This window comes from Meriones unguiculatus, chromosome 7, assembly GCF_030254825.1.
Source record: "Meriones unguiculatus strain TT.TT164.6M chromosome 7, Bangor_MerUng_6.1, whole genome shotgun sequence".
Taxonomy (NCBI): domain Eukaryota; kingdom Metazoa; phylum Chordata; class Mammalia; order Rodentia; family Muridae; genus Meriones; species Meriones unguiculatus.
Genome location: NC_083355.1, coordinates 105,686,583 through 105,703,322, shown reverse-complemented (window position 1 = coordinate 105,703,322; position 16,740 = coordinate 105,686,583). Strand labels below are relative to the sequence as shown.

Genomic DNA, 16,740 nt, shown 5'->3' with positions numbered 1-16,740 from the left:
TGAAGTGGTACAGGGTTAAGGGCATGACCGTGCTTGTAGAGGGCTGGAGTTCAGTTCCCAGGAGCCATGTCTGGGAGCTCACAGCCCCCTGGAACTCCACGTCCTCGGGCTCCAGTGTCCTGACCTCCACAGGCACCCGGTACATAGGTGTGACACAGACTCACATAGATACATAAATAAAAATAACCCTTAAAAAAACCACCTAAATCATTCAAAATGGCTTGGAAAATCAACCTTGTGTGAAGAAAAAAGACACAGCAAAATCAATCCATGACTGATTCTAAGCACACCGAGTCTTGTGCATAAGCCAGATTCACCTGAAAGTTGCACAACATTGGAATTTCTATTCAGGGAAACTATCCAACATCTACTGCAGAACAGGAAAACAGAGCTTGCTGTGTGGCATGGTGTGGTGCAGTGTGAACGACAGAACTGAGTCATGTCGGACATCCTGCTATTAACTCCCCTGAAGCTTGGGTCCCTCATCTGCAGAATGGAGGCTTAAGCGCAGGAAACAGAGGGCACCTCAGCAAACATGGCCTGTTCTGTCATGTGGAAACAGAGCCTCACTAATTCTGTTTTTTTGCGTTCACATGTGGACGCTCTCCTGATCAGACTTGTTGGCAGCTACAGAGAAGCAGAAGTTGGCTGATTCATATGGTGCCCGTCATCAGCAGGTAGAGGAAGTCACTGCACAGTGCTCCCGAGAGACCTCAGAGTGAGAGGAGGTGGGGACAAAGGCGAGAAGGGGTCACTATGCTTCACACAGGGCTTCAGCTGGCGAAGCTGAGCAGGATCCTGTGACTAATGAAGAATAATCTCCCCAGAAATACTAGCAGCATGGTCTGTGGAGCATCTTTGATCGGTTTTTGTAACCCACGTGTTCTCACTTATTCATCACTTCCTATGTGTGTTAGCAACTGTGTCTAGAAAGCATGTGGAGCTCGGCTCAGACCTGCTCCCTGCAGAGCCCAGGCTCCTGAGGGGGGCACGGGTTTGCAGACAGCTGGAATGCAAACCTCTTGAGTGCAGATGGTCTCTGATGTTACCTCTGTGCTTCTTCCTGGGCCACTCTACAGAACCTCCATCAGGTGGGCCTCCAGGGCCCCTGCTGGTCTAGAGGGAGTGTGACTAGGGGACTGACCTGACAAGCGGACAGAGCAGGTCAGGAACTTGAGGATCACTGTAGTGATTAGTGCGGGAGTGGGAGGGCAGCCTGACACCCTTCTCAGCCTGTGCGTGTTCTGCGTTCGGGCCCCAGGCCCCACACTCGCCTTCCAGGTGCTGGCGGAGACTCCCTGCAGTAGCACCACCATCACTTCAGTCTTGCAGCTGGAGGACCAGTGCACAGGGAGCAAAGGTATCTTGGTTTGGGGCTAGCACCACCACTGTGTTGGCTTCTGCTGCAGTGCAGAGGTGTCTAGCCTCCTTCCGTGGTAGGTTGGTTCCTGGGGTCCAGGGAGATTGAAAACTGTGAGGGTGGAGACAACAGATGATCCTGCTCCCGAGCAGGTGAAGGAAGGATCTCTGGACATTGGAAATGCCTAACACAACGTCAAACTCCGATCTGTTAAGCTGGTGCTATCCCCGAACCTGGAGCCTACCGCCTGGGCTAGGCCAGCTGGCCAGCGGAACGTGGAGATCCCATCACCCACACAGGGCTACAGGCGGACGGCCATCATGCCTGGTTTTCTGCACGCCAGCTGGGAATTGGTAATTTCATTCCAGGCATGTGGACATTTTGAAACACTATGAAGTTTAATAGCTTGATTTCAAGGACATACAAAAGTGGAGTAAGAAAATAACAGCTCTTTTTAAATAAGAATGCTGACAGTGACCATCAGACACCTAACTGACATCGACTTTTGCCAAGAGTTTGTATGGGTTCGAGATTCTAAGGGAGGTGACCAGTCAGTAGAAACGGGAACAGCCAACGTCTTGCACTCAAGTTTCACAGCACCTCATCTCAGGAGGGCACCCACATGTTCCCATGTGTATCAGGCGCTTTGACATAAGGAATGTTCCAAATCCATGGCCGATCTGGGGAGAAAGCACATCACATCCCATTTATTTGGAGTATCACAGGCCATATCTACACACCTATGGGGACCAAAGCATTTGGTGTTCAGCTCCCTAGGTTACGGAGACTATTTTCTGAGTCAGCCCCTGATACCATCTGCAGGCAATGTTTTTTTATTTATATTTTAAAAATTTACTCACTTTATATCCCGATTGCAGCCCCTTCCCTGGTCTTCTACAGGTCCTACCCTTCTTCCCTCTTCTTCCATCCGCTCCCCTAGACCACAGAAAGAGGGAGCCCTCCTCCCCTACCATCTGATCCTAGCCTATCAGCAGGACTGCCTGGATCCTCTTCCTCTGTGGCCTGGCAAGGCCGCCCAGAGGGAGGCGATCAAAAGGTTCCTGTTAGAAAAAAGGCTTAGGTGACTATGGGGAACAGGCTCGGAGAAAGCTGGATGAAGCCATGTAGCGTGCAAGATATAGCACCTGGGACCTAACAAAGACTTAATATACAGCCCGCCCCCTTCGTGCGCATGCGTGTGCACACTTTCCTGTGCATGTGGCGTGTGAGGGCCAGGGGTTAACTCTGGGCGTCTCCATTTTTACCTCTTGCCTCATTTTCTGAGATAAGGGGTCACTGATTTTGGCTTGCCATTTGATTGAGGCAGACCAGGCAGCAAACCCCAGGGGTCCTGTCACTCACACCGGGTACAGGTACATGCTGCCGGATTATTTTTTTGTGTGGCCGCTGGGGTCTGAACTTGGGTCTTCGTGCTTGAACAGCAAACATGGCACCCCCTGAGCCATCTCCCTAGCCTTTTTCTTCTTTTAGGAAGCTGAAGAAAGTACAACAGCTGGTAGGAGTCTACTCTCAGCTGGTTGCATATAACCAAGAGGCCTTGGGTCATAGCATGGAATGTTTTTGTCATATGGTTATAGTAAAGGTTAGCAACCAACAAGACAAGAAGATCTCTATAAATGACTGAAGACCAATGTCACAGAAGCAGTAGGCCTGGGCCTGTCCTCTGGTAAGAAGACTTGTGAACTAAATGGGGCTCCTCCCATTTAACTTTCTCTCTCTCTCTCTCTCTCTCTCTCTCTCTCTCTCTCTCTCTCTCTCTCTCTCTCTCTTTCTCTCTCTCTCTCTCTCTCTCCTCAGGGTACACATACATTGGCCTGAGGCTGACATACCAGTCTTCCACAGTCATTCTCCTCTTTATTCATTGAGGCATGGTCTCTCAATTGAACCCAGAGCTCGCCTATACGGCTCATCTGACTGGCCGGGTTATGCGGTAATCCCAACACTTTCTGACCACTGGAATGACAAGTGGACCACCATGTCCACCTGATAGTTACATGGGTTCTGGGGATTCAAACTCCAGTGTGTGGCCAGTGCTTACACCGCTAATGAGCCATTGCCCTGGTCTCATTAACTGATGTTTTAATTTAAAACGAAGACCTTCAGCAAACCACTCTCATAACACATTGCTATGGTTGGAGTCAAACCATTTCAGAAGAACCATGAGATGGGCAGGGAGCGAGACATCCCAGGTGATAAGGAAGTCCCCATCATTGCCTCTGTAAGTGCTACAGACGGATGGACTTTCAGGGCCACAGAGGGACAGCCAGCTAGTGACCCGGCGCTGAAAACTCTTTGGGAACCTTTTTCCCTTTTCAACAGTGATGGCCCCTCAGCGGATAGCTTGATGGTGCTGAGTAACCTCGGAGCGACCATGCCAACAGAAGGACCTGAAGGAGTTCTGAGGATAGCAACAGATTACCTTAACATCCTTGTCTTCGACTTTGAAAGCATGGAACCAAACCCTTTTTTGTTAACTCGCCAAGCTTGCTGGACGGTGGTAACCCCCAAGGCCTGTTTTACAAGTCTGTTTCCTAAAAGGCTGTGGGCCTTGGGGCCAATGCCCTTTGACCTGACTTCCCGGGCTCTATCTGTGCCCCTGTTCTCTTCCTCTGGAAACACCACCTTCTGCGCCCAGATTGGTTACATACCCATCTTTCCCACTTCTTGCTCTGTGGGGTGACACTGTCCTACTTCATTCCCAAGGCAGCGGCAACCTTGATTCTTGCCCTGAGTACTTCACAGTGATGTCCGGCATGATACAGACTTATTAACTGGCCAGTAACTTCAAGACCAGCGCTACCTTTACTCTGCTCCCTCAACCTCAGGCAACAGCGACCAGGCAAGTATCTGGGACGCTCCCTGTTGGCCAGATCCCCAGCAGTGCTCTATAAATGAGCAGAAGGCCAGCACTCCTCGGCGGATCATCACCCATGCTGCCTGACAGGTCTGCCATCTCTTGGAGAGAGAAATACAGCCACGGGGAAGGGAGGGTGGCTGAGATACTACTGTGTCTTTGTACCTAGGACTACTAAAATTCGGCATTAATACACGGCTTGGAGGAAACCTGTTTTAAGCAATCCTCTTAAATCATCTAAAAGCTGCTCAAAAGAGAGCATATCTTGTAATATATTCACACATGCACTCAGAATAGCTGTTAAGTGCGGACTGGATGCCAGGGAATTTGTGAGGTGCTGTAGAAAGGAGGTGAGCCAGCTGTGCGAGCCTCATGGGGGGAACATACAGTCCAAAGTGAGGGACAGAAAAGCAGGTGTCATACGCAGCTATCACTGTGATTGGCTCCCTAGCCTGTTTGGTAAGAACCTCCCTGGGCAGCCTGCTAGAGTAAGATGATCTTTCAGGCCCCAGCCCAGAAAGCTCAACTCAGCGGGTCTGGGCTGGGTCTGGCAATGTGCATTTGGATCAAGTTCCAAAGCTGATCTCAACCCAGGCAGAGGTTAGGATCCAAGGTGAAGGAAATGGAATATTGTGCGGTTTTTGTTTGTTTGTTTGCTTTTTTGTTTCTCCTGGAATTTAATGGAAACAGCAAAGGGAGATGACCAGTGTGCATGTAGGATATAGGATTGATTGTAGTTGCAGGAGAGAGACCAGGAAGATGACAAGAAGGCAGGTCTGGTGGTGAGGAACAGGAAGCCCACGCTAGGTTTAACACACTGGAAGGCTGGGGACAACAGCCTGCAGATTCAGTCCTTTGTGTTTCTACTTCACGTCCCTGCGGCTGCTTAGGGACCTGGCTAACCCCAAATTTAGCTCTGCCTGCAGTGCGAGTCCATGTTCCTGCTAAGTATGGAAGGCGGAGCCAGTCTGCCTATGCAACCTTGACCAAGCTAACCTGAGTGAGCAGGCTTCCTCGTTTGGAAAATGGGGTTTGTGCTACAGTAGTCCTGTTAGGGCTATGCAAGCATAGCGAATTAATTCTTGTCACAAGTTCATATCAGCTCCTGGTCTGTTTGAGGAACTCAAGCAGTGCTCACTGCTGTTGTGATCACCAGGATCTTCAGCTCTTGGGGATTATCAGTGTCCCGTGTGCTGTGAAAGTTCTGACAGGGCCTACAACAAGCAAACAAATCTGAATAACCCACACAATCCCTGTCTGCCGGGTGACTGGCTCTTTTTTCAACCCCTTAAGGACTGGCCCGGGGGTGTGGCCTATACGGGTTACTTCCAGGCCCAAACCCTCACAGGTACACTCCACACTCTCCACTGTGCAGGGAGACTTACTGCAGAAGGAGCCTGGGTTGTGTATGGGGAAGGGAAGGGGGAGGGGGTAAAGAGATGAGCTAATGTGCTCCAGAGTGCCACTGACATCCTCTTTCAGCCAACCCAGAAAAGATGGGGTATGCACAGACCATCCCATTTGAAATACAGAAAAGTTCTGAAACGTGGGCCCCTGCTTTAGCAGACTGAGCAGAAGTGCAGTCGGGCACATAAGGGCAGCACCACTGTCACCTGAGCCCCCTTCACTGACTCGTTCTGGGGAGCCTCTGATCTGGGAGTGTCTGCAGAACAACGGTTGGTGGGAGGAAGAACAACCCAATCACCGAAAACCAAAGGTTTATTCAAGGGACTTGGATCAATTACACGGCTGTTTCAACACTAATTTCCTTAAGATCCCTCACCACAGACTCTTAGAAGATGAGCTGGAAGTTTATTTGCTGCCTTCCGCTTATGCTATGAAACAAATGCAGATTTCATTAGAGGAGGAAACCAAAATCCTAAAAAGCTGGGCATCACGGCACATGCCTTTAATCTTGGAGGCAGGTGGATGTTGGTGAGTTCCGGGCCAGCCTGGTCTACACAGCCAGTTCCAGGCTAGCCAGCACTACAGTGATTAAAAAAAAAAAAAAAAATCATTCCAAAAAGAAGTTTCTAGATACCTTATTAAAATGAAACAAACCACTCCTATTTTCCATTGAGAAAAATAGGTCTTTAAAAGTAAAGCATACCAATTTTAGGTAACTACTTTTTCAAAATGTATTTGGAAAGGACAGCTGAATCAATTTTCCATCTCCCTCAGAAAAGTAAGTACTTTATCAGTCTGGACTTCATAACTCATTGATAGTTCTGACAGGTCTAGACTGCCTTATCTAGACTGCTTTTATCTGAGCACAGGACCATTTAAAGTAATCAACAACGGCTATACCACTTAGGATCGGTGGCTCTGAAACGGCTTAGAGATTACAGGTACTACGTATTGTGCTGAATCTGAACTCGGTATCTTGGGTGCCAAGTAGGCTGCCAGGACCTCTTCTACTGAGTGTTTACAGCTGTAGCTTAGTAGCCTTTCCTAGCCACTTAAATATATACATACATACCATGCCTAGGAGAGATCACATATAACGTGGTAGAGACCGATTGGATCACTCACAGTTAACAACAGTTGTGAAAGGATCAGTTGGTATCCTGTGCCTCCTGACGTGAGGCATCAGAATGAACAAAATCTGCTTTGGTGGTTTTCTTGGCAAACATATGACTGCCTGGACCTCATGAAGAAGAAACAGTGGGCAGTCCCAGCTAGGATGCTTTTCGTGGTTTACAAAGTAACTAGCCTACACTCTGCAAAGAGTCAATGTCATGAAACACACGGAACTATGGACCTGGCCCCCATTAATGGAGGCTAAAGGCAGGATAAATGAGCACGGCAGATGGCCCAGGCTTTCTCTTTTGCTGTAAGAAGTGTGAATGTTTTCCATACAGGAAAAGCATAGACTTCATGTAAACTGCTGCCCCCGATACGTTGTGCTTATGGGAGAAAATGCTTTTACTTTTAGAAAATAATACACTGGAATATTTAAGAGGGCAAAGATATTATGTTTTCAAATTTCAAACAGATCAGAAAAATGTGTGAGGAAGGATGCAAATGGAATAAAATACTGACTTGCTGAACACCGGTGAGAGGCACAAGGGAATTTTTGTACTCTCCTTGTACTTTTTTTGTGCATTTACAATGAGGTAAAAAAATCTGAAGGAAAAATACTTTCTATGGGCAACCTTGTATTGTTTTTCAAATAGAGAGGGATAGTAGAACACATGCTACAGAGGGGAAAGGAGAAAAATGGAGGCAACTAAACTGTAATGGAGAAGAGAGGGCAATACAGAGGGAGAAGGAGAAAGGAAGGATGACAAGACCAGGTGTGTGTGATAAACTACAGGGAGTTATATTATTTCATTATATTATTTCATAAGCTTACTTCAAATTACATACAGGTGTGTCTAATCAGTTTATATATAAAACAGACACATGTACACACAGTTTAATATTTGACGTAGGGTGGTAATATTCCCTCCAGGAGCCACAGACTATCTAACAAAAACCCAAGTGCCAGGCAAGGGGTACACGAGACCTCCAAAACAATACAGGCAACGGTGGATGAGCAAGGGAGGGAGAATCAGGTTTCTCTAGGGACAAGCCCCCTGAGAGGTTTCTTAATCCTAAGTGGTTATCCTTAAACATAATGTACATGCAGGCAGCACTAGAAGTACATTATGTACAACTACCAGACTCATTAGGGAGCATGTATGTGTGCGTGCATGTGTGTGTTTGTGTGTAACAATAATAATTACAGAAGAGGTCATGAATTTAAAAGGTTTTGAGGGGAACATAGGAAGAGCTGCAGGAGAAGATGGAGGGGTGAAAGGGATGGACATACCTGTGTGCTCATGTATGAAAATATAAAAAATTAAAAACAAACGAAAACAAGGTACTACCAGAACACAATGAGTCTCTGAACCTCTGCATGCCTCCCTACGCCCTCAGTGTGAGGTGGGCTTCTCTTACCACTGTGCTTGCTTCTCTTCTCCTCTCTTTCCTCTGTTCCTTCCAGTCCCGAGGATGATGCACACGCTAACACTGAGCCACATCTCTGGCTTTCGACACTTATTAGGGCAAAGTACAGGTAGGGCCCTCCTCTGCCTTATTGTGTTCTACTCTTTTAATACATGGTTCAAAGAATATCTGCTTAAAAAAGGGGGATGGGGAGGAAACAGCAGATACCCTAGCAGTCAGTACAGTGACCTGTTTTGCATTTTCTTCAACTCAATGTCATCACTTGGACAAATGGAACCACCATGTTAAGGGACTAGTGATCTTGCTCCCAAGGAGACCATGGGTTCCCTTCACACACATCCTTGCCGGCACTTGCTATTCTACACTGCTGGTGGGAATGTAAACCAGTCCAGACACTCTGGACACCAGTATAGAGTTGTCTGAAGAATCTAAAAAGAAATCTACCACATGACCTAGCTACAGTACCCCTGGGTGATCTTCCCAAAGGACTCCAAGGCAACACATCGCCGACACTCACACACCATGACAGCAGTATTCACAGTTACGGAACCAACCTGGTACCTAACCAGAGGAGCGAGTCCAGGGAACGTTACACATATATAGTAGACAACACTCTAGCCATAAACAGAGAATGAGGGCATGCTGACTGCAGACAAGGGGATGCAGGTAAGGGGAGGGACTCGTATCAAAAGAATGAAGCCAGTCTCAGAAAGACAAATATGCTCTCGTTCATTTGGCTCCCAGGTTTTTATATGCTCACATAAAATCATTCATGTGTGTCTGCCAGGAAGGAAGAAGTGAAGCAGCCTAGGGACACAGAGGGGACCAACGGATGTGGGGAGGGGTGACAAGGGGGAATCTAAGGGAGACTATGTTCAACATACCTGTAATTAAAAAAAGAGTACCCTAAACTTGTGAGGAAGGGGATCCATGCCTATCTGCCTCCCCCACAGACCTCAAGCACCATGAGAGCACACAGTAGGCGCTTGATACTATGCATTTGTAGAGGACTGTCAACTACCTCTCAAAGCAATCCAGGAGCTGAGCCTTAATTTCCGTCATTTAATCTGATCATTTTCTTTGTTCCAAGATAATACCTGGCTGAGCTTTCACAGTGGGACATTCCTATGTAAGCTTTTTGTGTAGACCTCTGATTTAAAAAACAAAAACAGAATGAGACCTTGTGTGTGTGTGCTCAAAAAAAAAAAAAAATCACATTAAGAAATGAAGTGTTTCTGAAATGGTCTTAACCCCTCGTTTTCCTCTGCCTTAGTAAAACACGTCTGTGTGGACTGGTGCTTTACAGAACATTGGGTGTATTTGAAAGGTAATATCTAACGACTTTATCTGATGATAATACTGATAAAACACAATGTTCCAATTTCTTTTATATATATCTTTTGTTTGCCTAAGAAACAAAAATTCAACAAAACACCCTATAAGTCATTCTGCTTGCTGGTCAAATAAAAGATTTAACTTTCTATGGTCTCGGAAACGCCTACCCACTGGTAAACTTTTGAGCTGTTGGGAATGCTTTTCCCACTAGACAGGAAGGGACTTCAGGACATTTTACGGCTTGTGATCTCTCCCGTCCTTGTTTCCCACTCCTCTGGAGAGGAAGAGTACTGGATGGGGCTGGAATCCAGCCCTGGCTAGGGAGGGCAAGACTCAGGGTCTGACCACAGGGCCCAAAGTAAACATCCTAGGTCATTCTTCTCCAGAACCTGACTTTAAAAAAAAAAAAAAAAAAAAAAAAAAAAAAAAAAAAGAGGAGGAATAGAGAAAGAAAGGAAAGACAGAAATGTAGGCAGAGGCGAAGGGGACTGACCTACAAAGATCATAGGTTCAAAAGCCACGCCTCAGTAAGATCAGAGGGAAGGGCTCACCCTGATTCCCTGTCCAGTGTGCTGGGTTCTAAACCAGACCTTACAATAAGAATAGTTAGGCTGAATCCAGCTGATGTTCACTGACTGCTAGCTGGGCTAGGCACCGTTGTAAGCACTTCAACGTCACCTCAGTTAATCTTCTCCACAGCCCTGTAGGAGGGACTGGCATTCCCCATTTTGCCGACAGACGCTGGCCAAAAACTCAATAAACTGCCCGAGGCTGGACAGATGGCACATAAATAAGTTATTTTACATCATGGCCTCTGTTTTTAAATTTTATTCTGGCGGAGGCTAAGGTGAAATATCACATTCTGTGAAATTGTGGTTAAACTCTATGTAACCCTGCTGCTAGAATCAATGCCTGGCATACAGACTCTGAAAGCTCAACAGAAGAGTCATGCCTTGTAAGTGCATCAGCGGATGGGGAGAGTCAGCGCCACCTCAGGACTGCGCGGCGGCACACTGGCAGCCGGATACCCCACGCGTCAACACAAAATGTCAACACCATCTTAGGAATTGGGCTCACCAGACAGGGAAGCTGGATTCACCAAGAAAGCCCCAAAGGGAGACTGTGTTTGGCAGAACCCAGTTGGCCCTGCTGGAAGAAGAGAGGCCACACTGACTCTGTCGGGGATATGAAGACTTTGGACTGTTAATGGAGCGATGCCATTAGAACCTTCCCATCAAAAATCTCCGTTCAGATTTAGCACATTAAAACACTCTACCTTGGCCACTCAGAGAGGCATCTATTTTTTAGGGAACATGTCAGTTATGATTGGAGAGAACACTCCTGTCACCTGAACTTAGAAGTGTTCCCTGACTGTGCATTTCCATGACCCTGAGCTCACCTCAAGGACTGACATTACTGGGGTTATAAAAGCTGCCTGGTGATAAAGCCTGTGAGGATGGTCATCCTGGAGGAATGCCGGACCCTTTGGACCAGTGGTTCTCAACCTTCCTAATGCTGCGACCTTTTAATACAGTTCCTCATGTTGTGGTGACGCCAATCACAAGATCATTTTCATTTCTCCTTTGTAACTATAATTTTGCTACTGTTATGAATGGTAATGTAAATTTCTGATATGCAGGATATCTGATACGCGACCCAAAAGGGGTCGTGACCCACAGGCTGACAATCACCGAGGCAAACAGTCCTATGAACTCTTTCCTGGGATGTGAACTTGGTCACTGCGCCTAGGAAAGTCAGAGTCCCATGCTGCAGGCTTCAAAGTGTGGCCTGGGGACCTCTCCTGGGTGAGTGTCTGTGAATCAAATCTAGTGACATAACACCATTGGGTGCTATCTTCACTTTCATGGTAGAGGCTACATATGGGTGACATCATAACAGACTGAGTGACAGCAACTGAGAGGGTACAACAGTCAGCTTTTAAGCTGCATAATGAAGACGGCTTCGGAAACAGGAAATGACGCCACCTCCCTCTAATTTTGTCCTTTACTTTTGGAACTGGTCATAAAACATAACACAGTGGTTTATTATTTTAAAACTGATAAATCAATATATATATATATTTAAGCATTTCCCAGTTTTGCTTCCTCTAGAGTAACTTCAGTGTATATATGAAGCTCACACAAATAAAGCTCTTTATGGTTCTTAATAACAGAGTGCAAACGGGTTCTAAGAACAAGAGGCTTGAGAACCACATGGCTTGAGTGGCCCCAGAGAGGGAAGTAAGGACCCTCTGCAGGTCTGAGCTTCCAGTGCTTTCCGTGATCCAGGCTCAGAGGGAAACCAGGGGCACCTCCTGGGGCTGCTTACGTCCCCTACTTGTCCCCTATGGCACACTGACTTGCAGTTCCTTCATTTGCGTCTTACCTTTATTCCCGTAGAGCTGTGGGGGCAGGTCATAGGGCACAGGAAAGGAGGCCACTGGCTCGCAGCTGCTGGAGAAGAATTTCTGTTTCACGTTGAAGGTGTCCAGGCCCTGCAGGCACACAGAGGGAGGCTAGGACTGAATCCTGTTTTCTAGACTAGCCAGAAGATCCTAGGAAGCAATTTATCTCCATGATACACCCAGGAAAACCGAGTGGTTTTAGGGCTCTTTTCTATGTTGGGTAGGAAAGTGTGTTCTATAACTCCTCCCAACCCCCAATTATTTTCTTCTACGAATCTAAGAAAGGCTGCATGTAAGAGTGAGGTTAAATGCTGTGAGTTTAAGAAAGGACACGGAGGAAACAAGAGCAACAGTGCTGTGCTGGGTGTGAGCCTCTTTCTTCCAACTACCATGCAGCTGGCAGGGGTTTCTAGGACTCCCTGGAGAAAAACATCCCAGAATACTTTCAACATTGCTATGGTAACAGGTGATGAGCACAACCCCATCAAGGTAAAACAAGAATACTGAGCACGCACAGCAAGGAGCATGGCTACGAAACGATGACGTCATTGGCCCAACCTCCTTGAACGTAAAGCTAGAATTGTATCCATCAGGACACATAATCGACATACAATTAAACTCCGCTCCGCAGCCTGACTTTAACCCATTCCTTCAAAGTTCTCTTATGGAGCAGCCCAAGATCCTACATAAGCCAACAATCCTTTGTCCCTGGGGAACTGGGAACTTTTGGTTATGAGACCACGTAGGTCCTTCCTGTCGGATGTGAGCCTGTCTTGGAGTCCCTGCTGGCATATGCACGAGGACCTGAGGCTGACAGACCAGCGAGCTTTCCTTCTGGGTTGGGCGTGGCACCAAGCTCTGGATTGATACGAATCAACAGACATCATTATTCCCGTCCTTGTGGAATGCACAGAGTGGGGAGAGGTGCTAAACAGATACATTTATATAGAGGCCCAACAAATGATTAAAATTTGTGGTAAGCGCTGTGAACAGCCTTGGAGTACTGTAGGAGAACAGTGGCCTGTTTTAGACTTGCTGGTGATGGCCAGTAGATGCCTCCCTCTGAAGGGTGACACTGTGATTTACCTGAAAGATGAATAAGGTTTGCAGAGGAGTGTCGAAAGAATAATCTTGCAGGTGGGGAACAGTAACCAGAGGCCCAGGGCCTGTCAAGTTCTGGGAACTAAGAAAGATAGTCAGCATGACAGGTGGCTAGTTACTTAATAAGCCTCAGTTTCTTTATTGGTCAAAGGAGGTGGCCATTTATTACACTAATGTTTGCCCTAGTTTGGTTTCTATTCTACAAAGACCATGACCAGGGAACTTGGGAGGAAAGGGTTTATTTATCTCATTTAATAGCCTTCAGTTCATCATGAGCTGAGTCAGGGCAGGAGTTCAAGGCAGGAACTCACATAGAGACCACGGGTGAATGCTGCTCCCTGGCTTGTCTCCATGGCTCGCCTAGCTTGTTTTCTCATACACCTAAGACCACCTGCCCGGGGGGGGGGGGTTACCATTCACTGTGGGCTGGGCCCCTCCTTATCAATCATGAATGAAGAATGCCCCACAGACTTGTCTACAGGCCAATCTGGTGGAGGCATTTTCTCAGTTGAGGCTCTCTTCCCAGATGACTCCAGCTGTGCAACATTCCAACCTTCAGTCCCTCGGACAAGTCCTGCTGCAGAGTGGGTATGCAAGAACCGCTGAGCCGCAGGCATGATGTGAAGTGCCTGCCCTGCTTGCTTTCTTGGCTTCTGCATAAGAGCAGCTGTAGTAACACTTGGGAAAGCGTCTTGTGCATATGAAGAACCACAGAAGAGGGCTGGAGATGTGGCTCAGAGGTAGAGAACTTTCCTAATGTGCATACCGCCCCAGGTTCAATCCCCAGCACAGCAGGAAGATAAAACCACAGGAACCTACAAGCAGGTATGAGGTTATGTCGGTGGCAAAGATGCTGACTGATGCGCAAAGGGCAGAGTGTGACACAGGCCTGGCAGAAACGCTGGGCAAAGAAGGGGAAGAATGACTCAGTGCTGTGGCAGGTGAAGGAAAGGCTTTGTAAAGAATAGTGCTTTAGCTGGGGTTTTTAAAACGTGGTAAAATTCTGACAAACAGCAATGGCAGGCAAGAGTATGGGGGGGGTAGAGAGAGTAATACATTCAAGGGCAGGCTGGAAAAGCTTAGAGAAAGCATACCTCAGGGTACTGAGTGCACTGACGTGTGGGGGGGCCTGGGGGCTGCTGGCGACTGTTCACACGTCTCTAAATGAGAAGAGAGGTGGACATCTGTGCTTTGCATCTATTAAGCCAGGTACACTGTCTGGTTATTAGTGACTCAGGCATGAGTCAACCTGGGGGTGTTGGGGGAGATGTCTTGTTGCTGGGAGCCCTCGTGTCCATCAACACTGAAGATATGGCTTGACTCTTGACTAAGCCCTGCCTTGAAGCCAAGAACTCTCCTTCTGTGCTGCCTTGTCTGGATTTGTTTGAGCTGACTGCCTGTCACTCTCACCTAGATGTACTTCAGGGATCCAGTCAGGAGTCTGACTTTCTCATCACCTGACAGTGTGGAGCTGAAGAGGTTCTGAAGGAGACATCTCATTGTGGGGTAGCTGGAGCAGCCTGGGTAATAGACTAGACTGGAGAATGCTCAGTCAGGTAATCATGAGCTCGCACAACAGAAACAGAAATGGGAGATACAAGTCTGAGTATTAGAAATTCGAAAGGCAGGGGCAGCTGAAAGGCCAGGGACCCCTGGAGGCTTGGGGTCTGGCGAGGAGAGCTGAAGATGCTAAAGGCTGACACTGCAAACAACACACTCTCCATTCAACAGTGGGTGCCAAGCCATGTCACCACAAGCCACCGCCTTGTCCTTTCTTAACATCTCACCTTTGGTGCATTCTGGATCGGGGTGACGGTGGGGTGAGGGAGGGGGAGGGGAATGTCTCTTTTTGTAGACTATTTGTTTGCTATGTGGCTTGAGGTAAGTACTTTTCTGGGCCTTGGTTTCCTCACCTGGGAAATGAAGGTAAGACAACAGCATCTAACTCACAGAGGCCTTGTGGGGATTCGCAAGCTCTTCAGGACACAGGGATGTGCTCTGCGACAGTGACCCCTGCTTCCGAGAAGAGGAAACGAACCTGGGGCTTGCACAGATGCCCAGACACCCTGCGTTGAGGGTTTATGGTCCTATACTCTTCCACTAAGCACACAGTTGGTGGAAAATCTTACAGTTAAGTCTTTATCTCACATTCTCATCACTAGTTCTCACAGCCACAAAGCCACGGGAGAGTTGATGCCTTTAACCCAGTATTCAAGCTCTTAACCCAGTTCTGGTGCCCTACATATTCCAAGCCTGGCCTCCCTCTTGTCATGTCTGACCTCAGACATAAGAATATTTGAACATCTATGTCTGACAAGAACCAATGTGCTTTTTTCTCGAATGCCATTTCTGATCCAAATTCTAGGGTATTAAAAAAAAAAAAGTACCACTTTTCCCTTCAATCTGTGTGTCAAATTATTTGAGGCTGTCTCCTAATTATCATTATTTATATATCACAGTGGTATTGCTTGGCATTTTACAAAACAGAGGAAGGCACCCTCCCAGGCATAGATATTTAAGACAGTTAAGACAATGTGTTCATAAAACACCAGGTGAGAGGGTGGACATGAGTCACATATGACAAATTGCTGGCTTCCCCCCTCCCCCCCAGCTGGAAAAGTGAAAGCACTAGTTATTGCTGGGATCACTCAGACTCAGCAGTTTGTCTCAGTCACAGAGAGAAGTCTGCTCAGCTCGAAGTCGCAGATATGGTTTATTTTGTTAGTTGCACATGCTTGTGTAGCGACCTTGAGAGTAAAACTCTAACGAGGCACTGGTTTTTGTTTGTTTGTTTTTGATTTTGTTTGTTTCTATGAGACAGGGTCTCACTGTGTAGTCCTGGCTGGCCTGGAATTTTTATGTAGACCCAGGTTGGCCTCGAACTCACAAGAGACCTAAGGTGCTGGGTTTCTCTGGGGGGGAACTTAGACAGCAGCTGAGTTTGCCATAGGAGCAAGGAGGGGCCCAGAAGGAATATGCCTACTTTATTTGATGGGCTGATGGGTGAGGAAGGAAATGACAGAAAGGTGGCCCGTCCCCCTGATGCTTGCAGCCAGGGTCTGGGGAAAGCTCAAAGAGTGGGCACACCAACAGGGCGCTGGAGAGATGGGGCTTTGGTAGCTAAAGAGCTCCAGTGGGAGTGCAGCTTAGGGGGAGGGGGAGGGCCAGTATGACACTACAGGGTGGCATCAAGACTGTGGTCTGGCTGCGAGCCTAGAGGGTTCGCTCCCATGTCCAGCAGCAGCCTCCGTGAGTCTTGGGGCAACAACCAGGCTTGTTTCAAACCCTTTGCACGCTCAGGCTTTTAAGTCTTGTGACTCCATGAGTTTGTTTCTAGGGCAGGCTTATGTGAGTAAAGCAACCAGGCCAGTCTAGCTCTGCTGACAAGCAGGGTCCCATTCTGATCTCACGTCAAGTCCTTTTCCCACTTGTCAGTTTGGCTCCTATTGATCTGGGTCCCTCAGGCTTCCACCTTGGTGCCTGGAGAGTTCGGTTTCTTTTCTGGAGCCATTTCTCCAATGTGTTCACCCAGTCTGTCTCCTTCCACGTTATTTCAGGGGGACGGATTCATGGGTAGAATTAAGAGGTTACAGGAAATGCCACATGGAGCACTTGCCTCGCTGTGGCCTCCTGGGAAACTGTGGGAGCCCAAGCAATGTCTGGGCAGGGACTGTGTGGAGAGACAGTGAGAAGGGCTCAGGTGCGGCACTGGTA

The 16,740-nt window shown here is 47.6% G+C and overlaps 1 protein-coding gene across 2 annotated transcripts in view; it reads right to left on the bottom strand.

The window, feature by feature from the left end:
- Positions 1 to 1,735: 1,735 nt before the first annotated feature.
- The window catches only part of Tdp1 (tyrosyl-DNA phosphodiesterase 1), a 76,997-nt gene continuing 61,992 nt past the window's right edge, over positions 1,736 to 16,740 (bottom strand). For both annotated transcript variants that reach the window (XM_021656662.2, XM_060388032.1), the window contains 2 exons: positions 11,907 to 12,015; positions 1,736 to 2,040 (listed from right to left, as the gene is read on the bottom strand). In XM_021656662.2, coding sequence (XP_021512337.1) covers positions 1,967 to 2,040; positions 11,907 to 12,015 — 183 coding nt within the window. In that variant the 3' untranslated portion in view covers positions 1,736 to 1,966. The remainder of the gene's footprint in view (positions 2,041 to 11,906; positions 12,016 to 16,740) is intronic.